Genomic DNA, 19224 nt, shown 5'->3' with positions numbered 1-19224 from the left:
CATGTTCCACCTGCTGACAATTCAGGGGAGGACAAGTCTATCCAATGATGGATACTTATACGAAGCAGGAAAAAATGGCCACACAAGTGTTAAACAGTCACACCTTGATGGTGAGAAGGCAACAGGTTTGGAGATCCAAAGGACACCAGGTGAACCAATGGTCAATAATGACACCCTGAGTGCCATCCATGGGAGAGTTTGCAAACCTTCCCAGAGGAGGTCCATCACAGGTGTGGAGACACTCCAGACAGAGCAGCATTCTCAGAATGACAAGAAGGTATAACACTCTCCCCAATCAAACTGCAAAACAGCATCTTAAACTTCCAGATTTAAAAGGATCATCTGGAGGTCTCTCCTTGAGTACCGCAAGAAGGGGAAATTTCTTGACAGATAAGGAAGAGAGCACAAATCCACCATATGGGGATCCCTTTAATGAGGGAATAAACTGAACCCCTACACCTGACAGTGAGCCAAAATTACCAACATTGGATCCACGAGAAGCAATCACCAAGCAAGGCCTGCAGAAGGTCCAGCTGAAAAATTCTAAATGTGAAATTTACAGAAAACAGACCCAGCTTAGGTAGGTAGGGTCTCCTCAGTGCAATGGGGATGCCAAGTGAATACACTATGGTGTACATAAGGTCCACTGCTTAGAGCAGGTACTTCTAGGGTATGTTGAATGGGCAGCACTTTATCAGAAAAAGAACCAACCGGAGCCAATTGTTATTGACCTTGTAGATACGGGGATCCCTTGGGAGAGAGATTGGACTGATGCGTAGCATATATCTCAAAGATCAACAGAACTCAGCGTCAAGGTGGAATCCAGTGTGTCAAGGTGGAACCAGAGGTTCCAGGGAGCAGGAGACTCAAACACTGGGCAGATACACTCTTGAGAACAGCTCTATCAGAAGGCTGATGGACAACTGAACAAGAGGGTAATAGCAAGGATTACACATGAGAGTTAAAGGGTGTGACCTGAACACCTAAACGTGAGGTACACTGCCTAGGAACCCAGCTTAATAAAGAAACTGCCCCTCACTTGAAGTAGGGGGAATTCCTTCATGCAGAAGAGTTACCAAAGACATTGGAAGACAGAATCTAAATGCCAATGTATAAGAACTGCAGGGACAAGATAAAGGAGCAGGGTGATGTTTTTCCAACCGCTCCACTCATTTAGCGAATGAGTAGGGATACTCATTTACATAGGGAGAGGATCTAGGGTTCCAGACTTGTCCAAATTCTGACAAGTCACCATCCCCCCCAGCCACCAGACCAGGGTTATGGGACGAGACCCTTGTCCTCATCAACTGCTTTGCCAGGGGGATCCCCTTCTCCAGAGCAGAGCACCCTCCCAACTCCGTTGGTAAGGGCATGTGGCCTGGTATGGTTCCACATGCTCCTCCCCCGCTGACAGCACGGACAAGTCATTGTTTTAGGATGGCAACAGGTGCCAGCTTCTTAACAACCAGCAGCCCTGAACTGAACACTACTGAACTGTCAATACTAAAAATGTTTCAATTCTCGCTGCAGTAGGCCTGCAGTAAAATGACGTACAAAAAACACAAGTTAAATACCGCAACATTATAAAAAATGCAGTATTTAACATGGGCTTTTTTGTGAATTATACACTCCTGAGTTAAATACCATACGAGTTATTTTAATCCGAATAATCATGCGGTAGCAAAACAGTGAATTTAGCCCGTTATTTGTTAAATAGCGCATGGCTAGACCACAACTTATTAACCACTTGCCCTCCTGAGGATTTACCCCCCTTCCTAACCAGGCCATTTTTTGCATTACGACACTGCGGTACTTTAACTGACGCGCGGTCATGCAATGCTACAACCAAATGAAATTTACGTCCTTTTTTCCCACGAATTGAGGTTTCGGTGCTATTTGATCACCTGTGCATTTTTTATTTTTTGTGCTACAAAAAAAAAAAAAAAAGACAATTTTGCAAAAAAAAAAAAAAAAAAAAAAACAAAACAATTTTTGACTTTGTTATTAAACATGTCCAGTAAAAAATTTTTTAAACAAATCAAATTTCGTCATTAATTTTGGCAAAAATGTATTCTGCTACGTCTTTGCTAAAAAAAAAAAAATCCCAATATGTGTAAATTAATTGGTTTACATGAAAGTTATAGCGTTTACAAAATGGCGATATATATACTGGATTTTTTTTTTTTTTACAATCTCTTTTCAGTGAACTGACATTTAGAAATGCTTATGCGGCATTTACCAGGCTTTACTTATTTTTGCTGTATGTACTGTATAAACCTGCAGTGAAATGACATTTCCATAATCGCATATATTTGGCTTAAATGTGTCACATGACCCAAATATCGTATGTGATATCCTTTTGTGCTTTGACCCCCTAGTCATTTAATGTTAAAAGAGAAAGAAGTGAGTTTGTGGGGAAGCAGAAAATGTAAGACTGTTGTGCTGACACACCAGTTATTTATGTGCCCCTGTTCATGAAATCCCAGCACCATGGGATTCTTCCACCTTCTTCTTCAAACCCACTCTGCCTAATTATTAAGTGTTTAGGGTCAGTCAAACCTAGAAAATCTGTGCAGGCAAAGCCAAAATAGGACCAAGGTGCAACACTGAGTTCATGATTCAGACAAATAAGCTAGGTCCACATCTATGCATGAGCAGTAGATGCATCTTTGCGATGTGTTTTCCCAGAGTATTTTGCATTTTTTATGTGCATTTCAAAAACGAATGTATGTGCGTTTTTCCTGCAATTCTATTTAAATCTATGGAGCCAAAAACGTGCCTTGCTGGTTGTAAAAAAAAAAAAAAAAAAAAAAAAAGTCCCTGTACCTTCCAAAAAACACACTGCAGGAAATTGCATAGATGTGCATTTCTGTGGATCTATGAAAACGCTAAAAAAAACAAAACAAAAAACACATAGATGTGAACCAGGCCTAACTGACTAGGATAATGTGAAAGCAAAGTAATGACAATATGCCTCTATCAACCAAATTGTTTTTCCAGAGATCAATGAAAATCACCATGGTAATATCAAGCTCGGCTTTTGCCAAAGCTCTTCACACTACACCCACTATTTTGGCTCACCTCCGTGTGATGTTTTCTCTTTTTCTTCATCTTCTGCAATCATTTCTGCCATCTGGAGAATGTCTGCCTCAAAGGGATCTGATGGAACTTTTTCTTTGAGGTCTTCAATTGCATCTATAATTTTATCAGCATTGTCCAGAGTTGTGGGGATCAGCATTGGGACTGGAACCTACAAATGCATTTGATTTTTATATGCCATTTTCTAAAATACTTAAAAATTATCTAACTATTGCAACCCAAAGGTCAAATCATACACAGACAGTTTGAGTCAAGTTACACAGACAAATGTTAGTAGCTTTACTGCACTCGTGAAATCACTAAGGACCCATTCACACTTGGCATTAACCTGCATTAAGGTGGCCCAATTTTGAACATTATGCCAACCTACCAGACTAGACAGGAAAAAAATCCTACAGTATTTTTTCCTAAGTAGTGCACCACAACACAAGTATAATACTTGCTTTCACAAGGAAACACTCTTGGTTAGCTTTGTTAAAATAAATGCATTTTAGTAAACCTTTATTCAGGGACACACTTTGGCATGATTTTATTACATAGGTTCAAAAGACCCCTTATAGCCAAATTCTAAGAACAAGAACATAACAATCCACTTGTTCTATAGTAATATAAATTGATAAACAATTGCTTTTCATCAAAAATAAAAATTATCAGTTCAAAAACAATTTTCTTGCCTTCAGGTGATTTTACAAAAAAGTAAACCAGCTGCCTGATACAGTGAAGGAAATAAGTTTTTGATCCCCTGCTGATTTTGAATGTTTGCCCACTCACAAAGAAATGATCAATCTAAAAAATCAAATGGTACATGTATTGTAACACTGAGAGACAGAATAGCAACAAAAAATTCAAAAGAAATGCATGTCTAACAAATTATGCACTGATTTGCATGTTCATGAGAGAAATAAGTATTTGATCCCCTTCACAAAACATGACTTAGTACTTGGTGGCAAATCTCTTGTTGGCAATCACAGAGGTCAGACGTTTCCTGTAGTTGGCCACCAGATTTGCACACATCTCAGGAGGGATTTTGGCCCACTCCTCTTGGCAGATCCTCTCCAAGTCATTAAGGTTTGGTGGCTGACGTTTGGCAACTCAAACTTTTAACTCCCTCCACAGATTTTCAATCGGATTAAGGTCGGGAGACTGGCTAGGCCACTCCAGGACCTCAATGTGCTTCTTCATGAGCCACTCCTTTGTTGCCTTGGCTGTGTGTTTTGGGTCACTGTCATGCTGGAACACCCATCCACGAACCATTTTCAATGCCCTGGCTGAGGGAAGAAGGTTCTCACCCAAGAATTGACGGTACATTGCCCTGTCCATCGTCCCTTTGACGTGGTGCAGTTGTCCCCTTAGCAGAAAAACACCCCCAAAGCAGAATGTTTCCACCACGTTTGACAGTTGGGATAATGTTCTTGGGGTCATAGGCAGCATTGCTCCTCCTCCAAACACGGCGAGTTGATGCCAAAGAGCTCGATTTTGGTCTCCTCTGACCACAACACTTTCAACCAGTCCTCCTCTGCATCGTTCAGATGTTCAGCGGCAAACTTCAAACGGGCCTGGAGATGTGCTTTCTTGAGCAGAGGGACCTTGAGGGCATTGCAAGATTTCAATCCTTGTCGGCATAGTGGGTTACCAATTGTTTTCTTGGTGACTGTGGTTCCAGCTGCCTGGAGATCATTGACAAGATCCTCATGTGTAGTTCTGGGATGATTCCTCACTGTTCTCATGATCATTGACACTCCACGGGGTGAGATCTTGAATGGTGCACCAGACCTAGGGAGACTGACAGTTGTTTTGTGTTTCTTTCATTTGCGAATGATTGCACCAACTATTGTCACCTTCTCACCAAGCTGTTTGGCGATAGTTTGGTAGCCCAGTCCAGCTTGTGTAGGTCTACAATCTTGTCCCTGACATCCTTGGACAGCTCTTTAGTCTATGCCATGGTGGAGAGTTTGGAATCTGATTGTTTGATTGCTCCTGTGGACAGGTGTCTTTTATACAGGTAAAAAAATTAAATTAGCAGCACTCCCTTTAAGAGACTGCTTCTAATCTCGGCTTGTTACCTGTATGAAAGACACCTGGTAGCCAGAAATCCAGCTGAATGGTAGGGGATCAAATACTTATTTCCCTCATGAATATGCAAATCAGTGCATACTTTGTTAGACATACATTTCTATTCAATTTTTTGTTGCTATTCTGTCTCTCAGTGTTACAATACACCGAACATTCGATTTTTAGACAGATCATTTCTTTATGAGTGGGTAAACAATCAAAATCAGCAGGGGATCAAATACATATTTCCTTCACTGTAGTAATGAATACATATTTTTACACTCTATTAGCACTTAACTGAATTATCAGTTCACATTTTGTTTGAGCTTGAACGAAGCCCAGACAAAAAATAAACAATATTTTGCAGTTTACTAGTGCTTAGACGCAATGGCTGCATTAGTTTCCTTTTTTTGTTCCTATCTTCTTTCCCCCCTGCTTTTCACCTGGTGATACTGCCAGTAACACACTTCCTGTCTTAGGGTGACAGCAATGATTAACTGTACTGTATCTACAGTATGAAGAAGCATTGTCACCCAAAGGGAGAAAGTGTATTTGGACTATAGAATATCTCTTGCCTCCATAACATGGGGGAAGGCGTTCTGTAGTTCACAGAAGTGAGCTGGGCATGGCATATAACACCATTTTTGAAAACACTGCAGAGTGCATAGAACAGCACTGGATTTCTGGCACCTATCAAAGTTAACAAAACACTTTCAGTGTTAAAGTTAACAGGTCATAAGGAAGCATATAATACAGGGTCAGTGTTAGGGTTTATGTACAATTTGAAGTATTTTAACAAAAAACACATTTACATTTCACTTTTCGTCTTGTATAAACATTAGAAATACACAAAGTTCTGACTATAAAGATGTACATACGTACAAAAAAAAAAAAGTGCAGGTCTGCTTTTGCCCTGTACTAATCAGTTTTACAGGAGAGTTCTAAAATTATCAGTCGACCAAAAAAGAAACTCACAGGTAGCGGTAAACTTAGCGGGACTGGGGCAAACTGGGTGTACAGGTGCATGGGAACAGGAACAAATACTGGCACAGGTACAGGAATCACCAAAATCTGTGGTTTTCCATCATCTTCTGCAGAAAAACACATAAGAGAGTCATAACAGATACTTCATAAAAAAAACACCAAAAATGTCTTATCTAAAATTCTGAAGTTCAAAAGAGGACTATTGTATGGTCTATAACTTAAAGAACAAATTACATTTACATGATGCCTACACATAAAATGCATGCATAATAATATATGCATAAACTTATTGGTGGAAATGTACACAGGGTACCCTATATAAATGTGTAGACGTATGCCATTTGCCAGTTCCAGGAGAGAGTAACTGAATTTGGGGGATAGTTCAAGGGACTTTTCTGCTGAGATGAAAAATGAGTGTTTGTGGGTGGAATACCGTTCTATTCTCTAGGGACATTGTTCCTGCATCAGAGATAAAGCACAAGGCATGGCTGAGCCAGGGGTAGACGTACAAGGATATTTCTAAGAGTTGGGATGAAATGAGACTGAGGTGAGAATAGTTATCAGGAGCAATGCTCAGTCAGAATGTGACTGATATTCTAAATATTCCATTGGTGACTTGGGGATGGAAACAATGAGATCTACTGGGACAATGTACTGTTCAGCAGAATGAAATATTTGGCAAAGAAACTGGTTTGCTGAATTGCAGGAGCATTTTGGCGTTTGGGATGGAGGACAATGAGAAAACAGGGCCAGCAACACTGTGTGAGACGGTAAGACAGTGGTCAAATGGTTCAATTGCCATTATAGGTGGTTTGCTTTTTACTGTTCGACAAATATTCGATCTTCTTTCAATACATATACATTCACAAGCATCCATTGCTTCCGATCAGGTTTTAGTGGTGCAGCAAAATGAAGATTCTGGTGCCAAAACCATAACTTCAAGATGCACTTGGCTGAAAACCAAACCAGACAGTTTTTAAAATTTTTTGTAAAATTTAAATAATGTGGCTGGCAATTTTGCAATGAAGTCACTAGGAGGCTTTTTTGCATTGAAGAAGTCAATGGGGACGCGACTTTGCATTGAAGTCACTAGGGGGCGTTTTTGCATGAAAGCCTATGAGATGCAACTGCACATATTGGCACCTTTTATCCTATCAGCATTTTGCCGAGAACACTATTTTCGCCTGATTTTTCGGCCATGGATATATTGGTGCATCCCTAGTAGGTTTATACTGCTCTCCTGTTAAGTACATGCAGTAATACTAACATTTTATGTATATTATTGTTTTTCTTACTCGTCATGAAGAAAAATAATGCGCCCCTACCAAGCTTTGGTTTCACTTGTACCTGTTTGACACTCCTTGTGCTGAGTGTGAGGTTTACAAGAGGTGGCCTTGGTCTGTGAGATTGGTTTGCACAGCAGAGCTTTGTTCTTGAGGAGTCTAGGGGGCTGTGAAGGAGGAAGCTTTAGAGCATCTGTTTGGGTACTTGCCTGAAAAAGACAAAATTAAATATTAACACATGCACGATACAAAACAAGTCACAAAGGGCTCACGTAGAACGTCAATTTACTTACATCTCCAATTATTTTAGCGCTCACAGTTGGAACAGCACCTGCACAAAAAAAACCCCACATTGATTAGGAAACCATACAAATTAAAAATGAGCATATAGACCCATGACATCAATCATGTTGGAAAAAGAAAAAAATACATTTCATAAATAACTTTTTTTTCCCTTTACTTTTTTTAGTCAAAGATATAGACATAAATTTGGGCCAATCCAGGAAAATCCCTCCTCCACCCAACATGCCTGAGTTTGTAGCACAGAGCTTGACAGATTCGCCTTGAATCTAGGAGCCAGCTAAAAAAGCTAGGAGACTTTTTTTTTTTTTTTTAGTGCAGCGTGGGTTGTTAGCACCCAGGACTTCATGAGATGCGATTTGCCATGCGATAATCATGGCAAAAACGCACCACGTTTTTGGCACCGTTAAAAATATTGCCACCTAAACCTGTGTTTTGAAAGCAAAACTATTCTCCAGCAATCCCAAAGCGCCCAGGTGTGAATGGCACTGCCTTGGTTCATACATGGGATGACAGACTAGATATTTTGTGTTCCTATTGAGGTTGTTCACACAGATGCAATTCACACTTGTTTTTTGAGTGCTATTATGAAAAGGGTACTCTGCGAGTTTGTAGCAGTGCGTCCAGACACACAAGTCAGAGTAGAATGGCATGCAGAGATAAGCGTTCACATAGGACTGCTATTGAGAGGAGTTTTCCCACTGAAGTCTGTGAGGCATGATTTCCCATTGAAGTCAATGGGAGATAGTGTGTGGAGCCAGGACGCAATTTCTAGTTGCCATGGCAACCTGGGATTTCTCGAGCCCTGTTGTAGAAAGCAGTACCAAAAGCATTAACAAAACACAAAGGAAGGAGGCCTGTGTCCCTCAATACACTGCAAGAAAAATAGATTATGAGTACCAAAAAAATAGAGTTTTTGCATTTGCTATATAATCCTACTAGATTGCCTACAGGAGGACACTGGCAAACAAACCCCCTCCCTCCTACCCCCCTAAGACTCAGGTTTTGCTGCAAAGCAGTACCAAAAGCATGATTGTACACACAGGTGGCTGGGACTTGTGTCCTTAAAGCAAAACTTTACTTATAAATTGATAATAGTCTTCATCAAGGAACATACATTTTATATTAATAATTCTGCTACCTAAATTAGTGTGCGCTGTAAACAGTCTCCAGCATTGTTCCTGTTTTTTCTTGCTGGAGGCTTTCATTTTGCGGAAGCCCACAGCACCTGAACAGCAGTAAATCTTTAGGCTGTCAAGACAACAGTTGAGCATGTGCAGAGCAGGGTGAGATATTGTATTACTAAATTTTAAACAGTATAGGCACTTTTTTTTTTTTACATAGCAAAACCTACAATAGAGTCAGCCTGAAGTGATCTAGCAGGACTTCATTTTCTAACATTCCAAACTCCAAGAAAATGATTTTACATTGAGTACTTGGGACTGCATGTTATGAATGACAAAGAAAGAAACAGTCTTTGTGTAGGAAGCAGTGGTTGCAAGATAAATTCTCACAGCCTGAACTATATCCAGGCAGTGAAGGGAGATCCCCTCCTGAAGAACTGGAGCCAGAGGGAAGGAAGAATGATAACCTGGTTGAGGCGAAAGATCAAAACTACTTCAGGTGGGAAGGATGTTCTGGCCATCAACACCCCCTTTCTATGTGCAAGACCAGAAAGGGGAATTTACAAGAAGAGGAAGCCAGGTCAGATACCTCTCGGACATAATGGCAACATAAAAAATATAACCTTGTGAAGAATGGAAAGGGAATATTTCCGACAAGTTCAAGAGGTGGTTTTTGAAATTCCAAATTTAGATCCACAGGCTTACAGGGGAGCGAACAGTGACGCCACAAGGCAGAGACCCTGCATTGTGATGGATTTGGTAAAATGCCTATTCTGTTTAAAATATACATTTTATACATATTTACTTTTATACTTTTTTATATTTCTAAATATATGTGTTGTGCGTATATATATATTTTGTCTGCTGGGCTTTGCAGTCCTCCTTAACTTGTTTTGCTCAGAGCGATGCTCTCAACCCCTCCCTTCGCACTGAGAGGACCTTTTACTTTGGGAATGTGAGGGGGGGGGGGTGAAGAGATAACGGGATGAGAAGCAAGCATCAAGTTTCTACATTTCTCCTATATTTCAACCAAGAAAAATGTGCCTTTCAGAATGTGACTGTATATATGTAATAGTGACGTATACTCTATTGTTCTCTATGTATAAAAGATTAAGCACCGCCCTGCAATAAACAGAGATGAGATGATGTGAAAGTGGTTGTACTGGACAGTTGTCCGTGTAATTATTTTCCGGCGTGCACGCAATCCATATCTCAAAATTAGGAACAGCACCAGAAATCCTACCCTGAGCCCGATTGTGGTTCTCCCAACCTTTTTAGCTGGCGCCCAACGTGGGGCCCCAGGTTCTGATCGATGGAAGGCCGTGTGAGGGACTGAGCGGCTGGCTGGGACAGACCAAAAGGGATTTGCGCACCCCTGAGAGTACGGTAGGTACTTTTTATACTTACCACTGTACGATTTGTTTCTGTCCAGCCTTGGCGCCAGTTTTGTCGACTTCCAGAGGTCATCAAGAGCGGCAGGTAATTTTTATTGCTCGCCTGGGGCTGTTTAACGAACCTGCCACTGGATTTCTGCTGACTGTGTATTTGTTCAATGTCTGTCGTCCTGTGCGACTGTGATAACTCAGTAGACTGAAAGATAAGTTGCAATGAGTGTCCTGACCAGGTGAGCTGTGGGCCCCTGGAAGACGGAACCTTGCAATATGTTGCAATGAGATTTCTGACCAGGTGAGCTGTTGGCCCCTGGAAGATGGAACCTTGCAACAAGCGTCTACGGACGGTGACTCGGGGTTGACGGTGTGAGACCCCTGAGGGTTTAGTTCAGCTGCTGAGGCTTCACGGAGCGAGGGGAGGCAGGTGTAATGTCCTGTTCTGAGTGTATTTGTGAATCACTGTTTGTTCTGAGATAAGACAGAAAGCAGCGGAATAGGGATATTAATCTAATAGTTGCCCTTGCTGCTTCTGAAACTGTTAGCCGAGACTAAGGTGAAAGAACAGAACAGAGTGAGAAGTTGTGTGACCCAGAGAGAGGGGGGGGAAGATGGGTCAGAAGACAGTCAAGCCACAGAAAGTATTATTAGTATGTGATATTGTAAAAAGGAGAGAAGGAAGTGAAGCAGTTAAAAAGTTATCTAAAGTAGCGAAAGTTTGTAAGCTGAAGGTCAGGATTGGCATAAATCATTGTAGGAACAGAGAGGAATGTTATGTGATAAAGGTTTGCTGAACGTGACAGAAGTTTGGTACAGAACTGGAAAAGTGTTGTATAAAGAAGGATAGTTGGAAGAAATTCAAGAAAATGGCAATTGTATAATGTATTTGTATCACAAAATTGTAAATGGAAGTGTGCTAAAACCACCGTCCTATGTTGGAATGTGGGGTGGAGGAGGGGAGGGACAGCCCTGCCCTTCATCTAACGCCTACTTTATGCCCACCACCCCAGCCCTGCCCAGTACACTTCCTGCTAGCAGCCATCTTGCTACACCTGTGTTGTCACTTCCTGCCCAGCCCAGTGCACTTCCATCCGGCGGCCATCTTGGTACACCCGGAAGGCCTAAACAAGGAGTTTATCCAGTTCTCCCTGTTCTAAACCAGGATGGTTCCTACCACACTCCCGTTTTCCCCAATATGGAAGCGTCACCTTCACAAGCCAGATATATGAATGACAATGCGTTTGAGCCGAATGATCAACAACCTCAAGCAGGAAGGATGCCGATAGGTATGACTCCCAAACCTATGCCAGATGTCCAATTGAATGACAATGCATCTGAATGGAGTGATCAACAGTTGCAAGCAACAAGGGCGCCAATAGATTTGACTCCCAAACCCACGCACAGTGGAGCACAACCTAAACAGGAACAGTACACAAGACAACACCGACATTCAAGATTAGCAGAAGGGGCACCGGTAATGTATGTTGCTTTTACCCCATCACAAGCAGCGGCCTTAGTGGCGAGTCTGCCTGACCCAGAGAAACAGCCAATACCCTTTTATCGCAGGGTAGTGCAGATACAAGAAACTTACTCAGCTGCTTGGAAAGACCTGCTCAGTCTATGCCAAATTAAAGCAGGACATGTTTTCTGGCCAGTTATGCAGATGGCCTTCAATGATGCCTGCCTGACAAGTGTTATTTCCTATTCTTCAGGCGTGGAGTTCTGTGCCCAGCTCCTCGACTGGGCAAAGGAGAAATTGGCGGATCAGACTACCATGATTCAAGACATCACCCAAGATAAAGGGGAGTCTGTGGAGAAGTATTATGCCAGACTCATACAGGCCTTTGATGATCTGGGCTTCTCTCAATATGAAAAGGCACACACACACATGCTCTCAACTGCTTTTGTCTCAGGGCTCAAAGAGGATATTAGAAAAGGTCTGATGGTGGCCCGCCCTGAATACCGCTCTATGAAGATGTCTGACTTACTGTTGGTGGCCAGAGGCATAGAAAATCAAAAAGGGAAAAAACCAGCGCCCCTCATGGTGGTCAATGACGAAGATCCCACCTACACTCGTCCACCACCATTGCCCAATATCAGGGAAAGGATCACCTGTTATAACTGTGGGAGACGGGGACATTTTAGAAGAGAATGCAGAGCCCCAACATATCCCAAACAAGACAGAGACCCCCAGGAAGGGCAGCGTGAATATCAACCACCACGCCCCAACTCTCGTTAGGAAATGGGCAAACCCATGTCACCCCTTATGGCAGTATCCTCGAACAAGACTGGGGGACCGTGTAGCTGTAATCCAGGATATTCCCCAACCTAAAGCAGCTAAACAACTGCATGCCTTTCTTGGACTCATATCCTACTGCAGGGCATGGATCCCTGATGCATCGGTCCTCATGCAACCACTCTATGATGCTCTCAAGTCTGTGTTATTTACATTGTCAAGTGAGGCCCTGGACAATTTTATTCTACTGAAGCAAGCAATATCCACCGCTCCTGCCTTGGGACTTCCAGATTATGAGAAACCTTTCAAACTGTGTCAGGAAAGCAAGGCCACGCCACGGAGGTCCTAGCTCAAGTACATGGAGGGCAAACCAGACCCATTGGGTACTATTCTTGCCATTTGGACCCCGTAGCTAGGGGTGGTCCTTCATGTCTAAAGAGCCATCTTCGCTGCTCAAGCACTGTTGGACAAAACTTCAGATCTCGTTTTAGCACACCTCCTGCTTCTTCTGGCACCGCATGACATTGCTGCCATTCTGAATCAAGTACAACCCCGACACCTGTCCATGGCCAGACATCTACGGTTGCAAATCTCCCTCCTCATTCCTGACAATGTGACCCTCCAAAGGTGTCTCACCCTCAACCCAGCCACCCTTCTGCCATTTTTCGAGGGGGGAGAAGAAGGTGAAGAAGGAGACCCCTGCACTACTCCACATGACTGCCTTGAAATGATGCGCATGGAAACCACACATCTCCCTACAGTGAGTGAAATTCCTCTGGAAAACCCTGATTACACACTTTTTGTGGATGGTTCCAGATATGCAGATGAAGGAGGCAAGTACCACACAGGTTATGCAGTGATCTCGGAATTTGAAATTCTACAAGCAGGAGCATTATCACCAACTTTATCTGCCCAGGAAGCAGAGCTTCAAGCCCTCACTACAGCGTGTAAGATGGCAGAAGGTAAAAGAGCCAATATTTACACAGACTCAAGGTACACCTTTGGAGTAGCTCATGACTTCGGTATCATCTGGAAAGCCAGAGGCTGGAACACCGGTAAAACACGGCCCAGCCATCAAGGATTTAATGGAAGCACTGCTCCTGCCTGATCAAGTGGCTGTCTTGAAGGTTAAAGCACATGGTAAACTGAATTCTCAAGAGGCCAGAGGGAACCACTTGGCGGATATAGCTGCTAAAGAAGCAGCGAAAAACCAACGAAAAACGTCTGAGGTGGCTGAAGAGGAGAGTGAGACCTCAGTACAGATACTTTTGGCAGTGCATGTGCCATCAGACAAGCAATATCTGATTTCTATGTAAATGGCTGCTTATACAGAAGAAAGGCTGGAATGGATTGATAAAGGAGCAGACTACGATGGAGAATTGTATTCGATGAAAGGAAAAACTTGTTTACCAAAACATATGTATCCAGCAATTGTCCAATGGGCGCATAGACATGCACATTTCTCTAAGAACTTAATGAATTCACTGATCAACAAGTATTACTGGGCTTCAGGGATAACTACCTTAACCAGAAATTACTGCACCTCGTGTGTAGTATGTGCAAAATGCAACCTGGGGAGGACGAAAAAGACACCGCAGAAACATCTGGCAAAACCCCTCTATCCATTCCAGAGGATACAGATTGATCATAGCCAAATGCCAAAAAGTGGACGATATGAATATGCCCTAGTGGTGGTGGACATGTTCTCTGGTTGGCCAGAAGCCTATGCTGTTACAAACATGACAGCCAAGACCACGGCTAAGAAATTACTGAGTGAGGTAGTCTGTAGATTTGGGGTCCCAGAGGTGATAGAGAGTGATCAGGGTCCAACCTTCACAGCAACCCTTACAAAAGAGATTTGGACAGCACTGGGGGTCGAGTTGGCCCTACACACCCCATATCACCCTCAAAGCAGTAGGAAGGTAGAAAGGATGAATGGGAATCTAAAAAACAGGATGCTAAAGATGGCCCAAGAGACTAACATGAGTTGGCCATACGGTTTGCCTATTGCTCTGTTTAGTGTCAGACACCCCCCCCCCCCCCCCCGGGGGGAAACATGCCCTGTCCCCTTAAGAAATTTTGTTTAGCTCAGCCCCCAGACTTGGCTGTTACTTTCCACAACAGTTGCAATTACAATTTGATGTGTTAACTGATTATGTGACTGTATTATCACGTGAATTAACCTGTATCCATGTCCAAGTGTTTTCTCCATTCTAGATTCTGAGTCAGATACAGGAACTCACAGCCTATCACCCGGAGATTGGGTATTCGTAAATAAATTTATGAGGAAACATTCCCTTGAGCCAAGATATGATGGTCCCTTCCAAGTTCTGCTGACCACAGCCCCTTCTGACAAGGTGGCCGGGAAGAACACTTGGATACACGCCTCCCACTGCAAGAAAGTCCCAAACCCTGAGGAGAAGGCGTCATCTACACATTGACAACTATGTTGTATATCCTTTTTCTTATAAGTCTGACAGAGGCTCAACAGGTGGCTATCACCGAAATAGGTGACACCACTATATTTTGGTACAACTCATCCAACATTCATGTAGCTATTTTCACCTTTGATTTCTGTAGTATAGATCCCATGTGGTGCTATGACCATAATCTATATGATCTTGACATAATGAGCATGTTCCGATAGTAGTGAGCAAATATACATATGTGTCACGGATGATTACTGGGAACCAAAAGATTAGAAACAGATTGGAAGGGATTTGGACTGGTGAGTGTGCCCTTGCAAAGGCCATTATGCCTCTCCACATCCTAGCAGAAAATACCCATGACCCAATGCCTGGCCGTAGGAGGAAGCGAAAAGCTCCTTCTGGAAGTTTTGATCCACCTGTGTATATAGATGCCATTGGAGTCCCAAGGGGGGTGCCTAATAAATTCAAAGCAAGAGACCAAGTAAAAGCAGGCTTCGAATTTCTGATCCCCATAATAACTGTTAATAAAAATGTACATTGGATAAATTACATATACTACAACCAACAGAGGTTTGTGAATTACACCAGGGATGCCCTTCAAGGAATCGTTGACCAGCTAGCCCCTACATTCTACATGACATTCCAGAATAGAATGGCTCTGGACATGATTTTAGCGGAAAAAGGTGTTTGTAAAATGATAGAAGGAACCGGAACATGTTGTACATATATTCCTGACAATACTGGCCCGAATGGTAAGGTTACGCTGGCTATAAAGAAATTAGGTCTGTCAGTGGAGCTGAAAAAGAACTCAGGTATCTCAGACCCGTGGGATCAATATTTTAGCTGGATGAGTGGGTGGCAAAAAGTGCTTGCCCAAATAGGGGTAACAGTATTAATAATTCTAGTTCTTTTAGCTCTGATTGTATGTTGTATTCTATCATTTGTAAAGAAGTTAATAAGCAAGGCTGTAGACAACAGCACACCTATATTTCTCCATCAAGAAGAGGAAGACCCTTTTGTGATGGAAGAGGATAAACTTTTCACTCCTCTACAGTCCCTCCCCGTCAACAGAAATTTCACAATTTTGTAGGGATAGCATCTGACTTCCTTATGTACAAAGTCTGTGGCGAGGGAGGTGATGAAATAGTCATCACTTGTCTAACGTACAGCATAAAAGAGTTCCAAGGTACATAAGGACAGATGAGCTAGGCTTTATAGGGACAGAGTAAAATAGTCATTTTAAGGGAGGACTGTGATGGATTTGGTAAAATGCCTATTCTGTTTTCTGTTTAAAATATACATATTTACTTTTATACTTTTTTATATTTCTAAATATATGTGTTGTGCGTATATATATATTTTGTCTGCTGGGCTTTGCAGTCCTCCTTAACTTGTTTTGCTCAGAGCGATGCTCTCAACCCCTCCCTTCGCACTGAGAGGACCTTTTACTTTGGGAATGTGAGGGGGGGGGGGGGGGGTAAAGAGATAACGGGATGAGAAGCAAGCATCAAGTTTCTACATTTCTCCTATATTTCAACCAAGCAAAATGTGCCTTTCAGAATGTGACTGTATATACGTAATAGTGACGCATACTCTATTGTTCTCTATGTATAAAAGGTTAAGCACCGCCCTGCAATAAACAGAGATGAGATGATGTGAAAGTGGTTGTACTGGACAGTTGTCCGTGTAATTATTTTCCGCCGTGCACGCAATCCATATCTCAAAATTAGGAACAGCACCAGAAATCCTACCCTGAGCCCGATTGTGGTTCTCCCAACCTTTTTAGCATGAAGGTCTTGATCAAAGAACAGAAAGTCAATCTTTAGATACCGATAAAAAGCGCAAAGAAATGACCTTTGATGGCATTGAGGGCCAAATTCTGGTCCACACCCATCAGTAAGAAAGCGAGAATCTGTCCAACAAAGAATTTCCTGAGATGAAAGCCTCTTTGCCTTGCACCAAGCAAAATAAGCCTTCCATGTATGGTGATACTGTGCAGGAAGTGGACTTCCTAGCTTTTACCATTGCTGGAATCACAGATTCAGAGATGCCCCTATCTGTCAGAAAACATGTCATGTTGTTAAAGTCAATGACTGAAGCAAGATAGTAAACTGGTCTTTGATCCAGGCAATCTGAAGAGTTCACAGTGCATCCACCAGGCGTCTTATCAGGTTGGAATAATATCTATCTGGGCACGTTTGGCACTATTAGGATCACCGGAATACCATCTACTGCATCTTGCTCTTGCAAAGCAGATAAGGAAGGAGTTTCATGGAAGGAAAGATGTAGATCAGGGTGTACTGATCCCACATATGTACCAGTATGACCACTGTTACTGCCGGAAGATCTCTGTACCTGTAGACAAATCGGTCCTGTTTTTTGTTGAACCTGGAGGCCAAGAGGTCCACACTACGACATCCCACACCTGTAATACATTTCCTGCAACACTTTCTGTTGCAAGGTCCACTCTTCCAGGTATCCAATGCTGCCAGCTAAGGAAGTTTGCCTGCCAATTGTCCACCCCTGGGGGGGTAAATGGCAGGCAAGGCTGAAATATGAAGTTCTGGTCCCTCCCTGGTGGTTGATGTATGTCTCTGCTGTGGTATTGTCCGACAATCTGGATCAGATGTCCCTACAGCAGGAGGTGCCAATCACTGAAGAAACAACCAAATCACCCAAAGTTCCAAACTGTTGGTCGAGATACAATTTTTCCAATGTCCAAGTCCCCTGCACTAAAAGAATCCCCATGACTCCTCCCCAGCCCAAAAGGCTGATATTTGTTATAAAGATTTTCCAGTAGACATGAAGGACTTCCCCAAAGTCAGAGCCAGATTCCTGAGCCTGGCCAGGGACAACCTAGTCTTCAGTGCCATGTGAACCTACCTGTCAAAGGAAAGAACTGGCTTGTGCCGCAAAGGAATTATGTTGTTTTGTAGAAGTCTGGAGGGAAACTGGGCAAATGAGATGACCTTGAAAGAGGCTACATTAGCCCCAGGATCCTCAAACGAGCAGAGTCAATTCAATTCCTGGACTAAAGATTCAGGGTCTGAGGGGTGGAAAGTTTGAAGTTTCTCCTAGTTTGAGAGGTTTCTAAGATTAGATCCAGATATTCCAAATAAGTTAACTTCAGCTCCTATTTTTGAAGGCTCAGGATCCAGCTGAACCTGTGTATGGTTGGAATGGTCAGGGCTATGTTATCTGCCAGAACTTGTGCCAACTGATCTCTCAGTAGAAGGTTGTCTTGACCTCCTAGTGAGGTCTAAAACAGCAGTCTGCACCTTGGGGAATAGTGAAGGTGCAGAAGATAGGTCACATGGCCAGAAACTAAAAGTGTAGAGTGTATTGTGCATTGAAAAAATTGCGGGCATGTGTCCTTGATGTCCAGAGGCCAGAAAGTGTCCTTATTGAAGAGAGGTCATGATAGACCTAGAGGATTCCATGTGGATTTTTGGGCTTGAAAGAAGATGAGGTCTTAATGGTCTCAAGGTCCAAAATAGTGGGGATGCTAACTTTTGGCATGGGAACTGTAAACTGTCTGGAGTACAACCTCTGGAACCATTCTGCCACAAGGACTGGGGAAATGATGTCCTGCTCCAGAAGCCCTGCTAGGACTGCAAGGAGATTTGCAAATCTGTGTGGTGACACAGGTGGGTTGGAAGTTTTGAACCAGAAAAGGGGATGGGAGAGAAACTAGCTTGTAGTCCATAGTAAACTACCACCCTCACCCAAGCAACTGAGCTTCAGGTTATCCTAGTGTTCACAAAAGGTTATCAGACAGCCCCCCAAAGGGGAACAAACCCACATGCTAAGGAAGATTTACCTGAGGATAACTTGCAAGTCCAAGATTTATGGGTAAACTGGGTACCAGGCTTGGGTTTGGACATGGAAGCTGACAACATAGAAAAAGGCAAAGAACACTTCTTGGATTCTATGAAAGGGTGAGTCTTTACAGACTGAGCCCTAGGTTTCTTTTGCTGAAGATGAGTGGTGCCCCCGGTGGCATCCTTGATAAGGGGGATCCAGGGCAGCACCAAAGAGGCAGTGTCCCTCGAAGGTCACGCAGAGCAAGCGCTTTTTGTGTGCAGGTTCCTCAGTTCAATACGTTAGACAAACACTTCACCTCATATTTACTGACAGGAAACTCATATGGGAGATGAGGCAAAAGACCTTGAAAACCGATCCATGCTGTATAAGTTGCAGGCACGAGTGCCATAGTGAAAGATGTATTCTAATGGCCTTGATCAGTCAGCTAGGGTTTGCCAGATTAATGTTATGACCAAGACAGTTTGCAGTGCAGGATCTCTCAGGGAAAGCAGAGCTCTAAAAAAA

General features: G+C 42.8%; 1 protein-coding gene across 3 annotated transcripts in view; it reads right to left on the bottom strand.

Moving 5' to 3' along the window:
* ZMYM4 (zinc finger MYM-type containing 4) overlaps window positions 1-19224 on the bottom strand; it is a 127626-nt gene that overhangs the window by 32857 nt on the left and 75545 nt on the right. For 2 of the 3 annotated variants that reach the window (XM_089686332.1, XM_089686331.1), the window contains exons 16-19: window positions 7712-7749; window positions 7483-7627; window positions 6127-6242; window positions 3082-3250 (exon numbers count right to left, since the gene is read on the bottom strand). In XM_089686332.1, the coding sequence (XP_089542458.1) occupies window positions 3082-3250; window positions 6127-6242; window positions 7483-7627; window positions 7712-7749 (468 nt within the window). The remainder of the gene's footprint in view (window positions 1-3081; window positions 3251-6126; window positions 6243-7482; window positions 7628-7711; window positions 7750-19224) is intronic. The other variant, XM_089686333.1, reaches the window with a different exon arrangement.

Source organism: Staurois parvus, unplaced genomic scaffold (genome assembly GCF_062004578.1).
Source record: "Staurois parvus isolate SC_StPar_1 unplaced genomic scaffold, SC_StPar_1.0 ptg000394l, whole genome shotgun sequence".
NCBI classification, from domain to species: domain Eukaryota; kingdom Metazoa; phylum Chordata; class Amphibia; order Anura; family Ranidae; genus Staurois; species Staurois parvus.
Note: the sequence above shows the minus strand (reverse complement) of the source record. Positions and strands in the feature narration are given on the sequence as shown.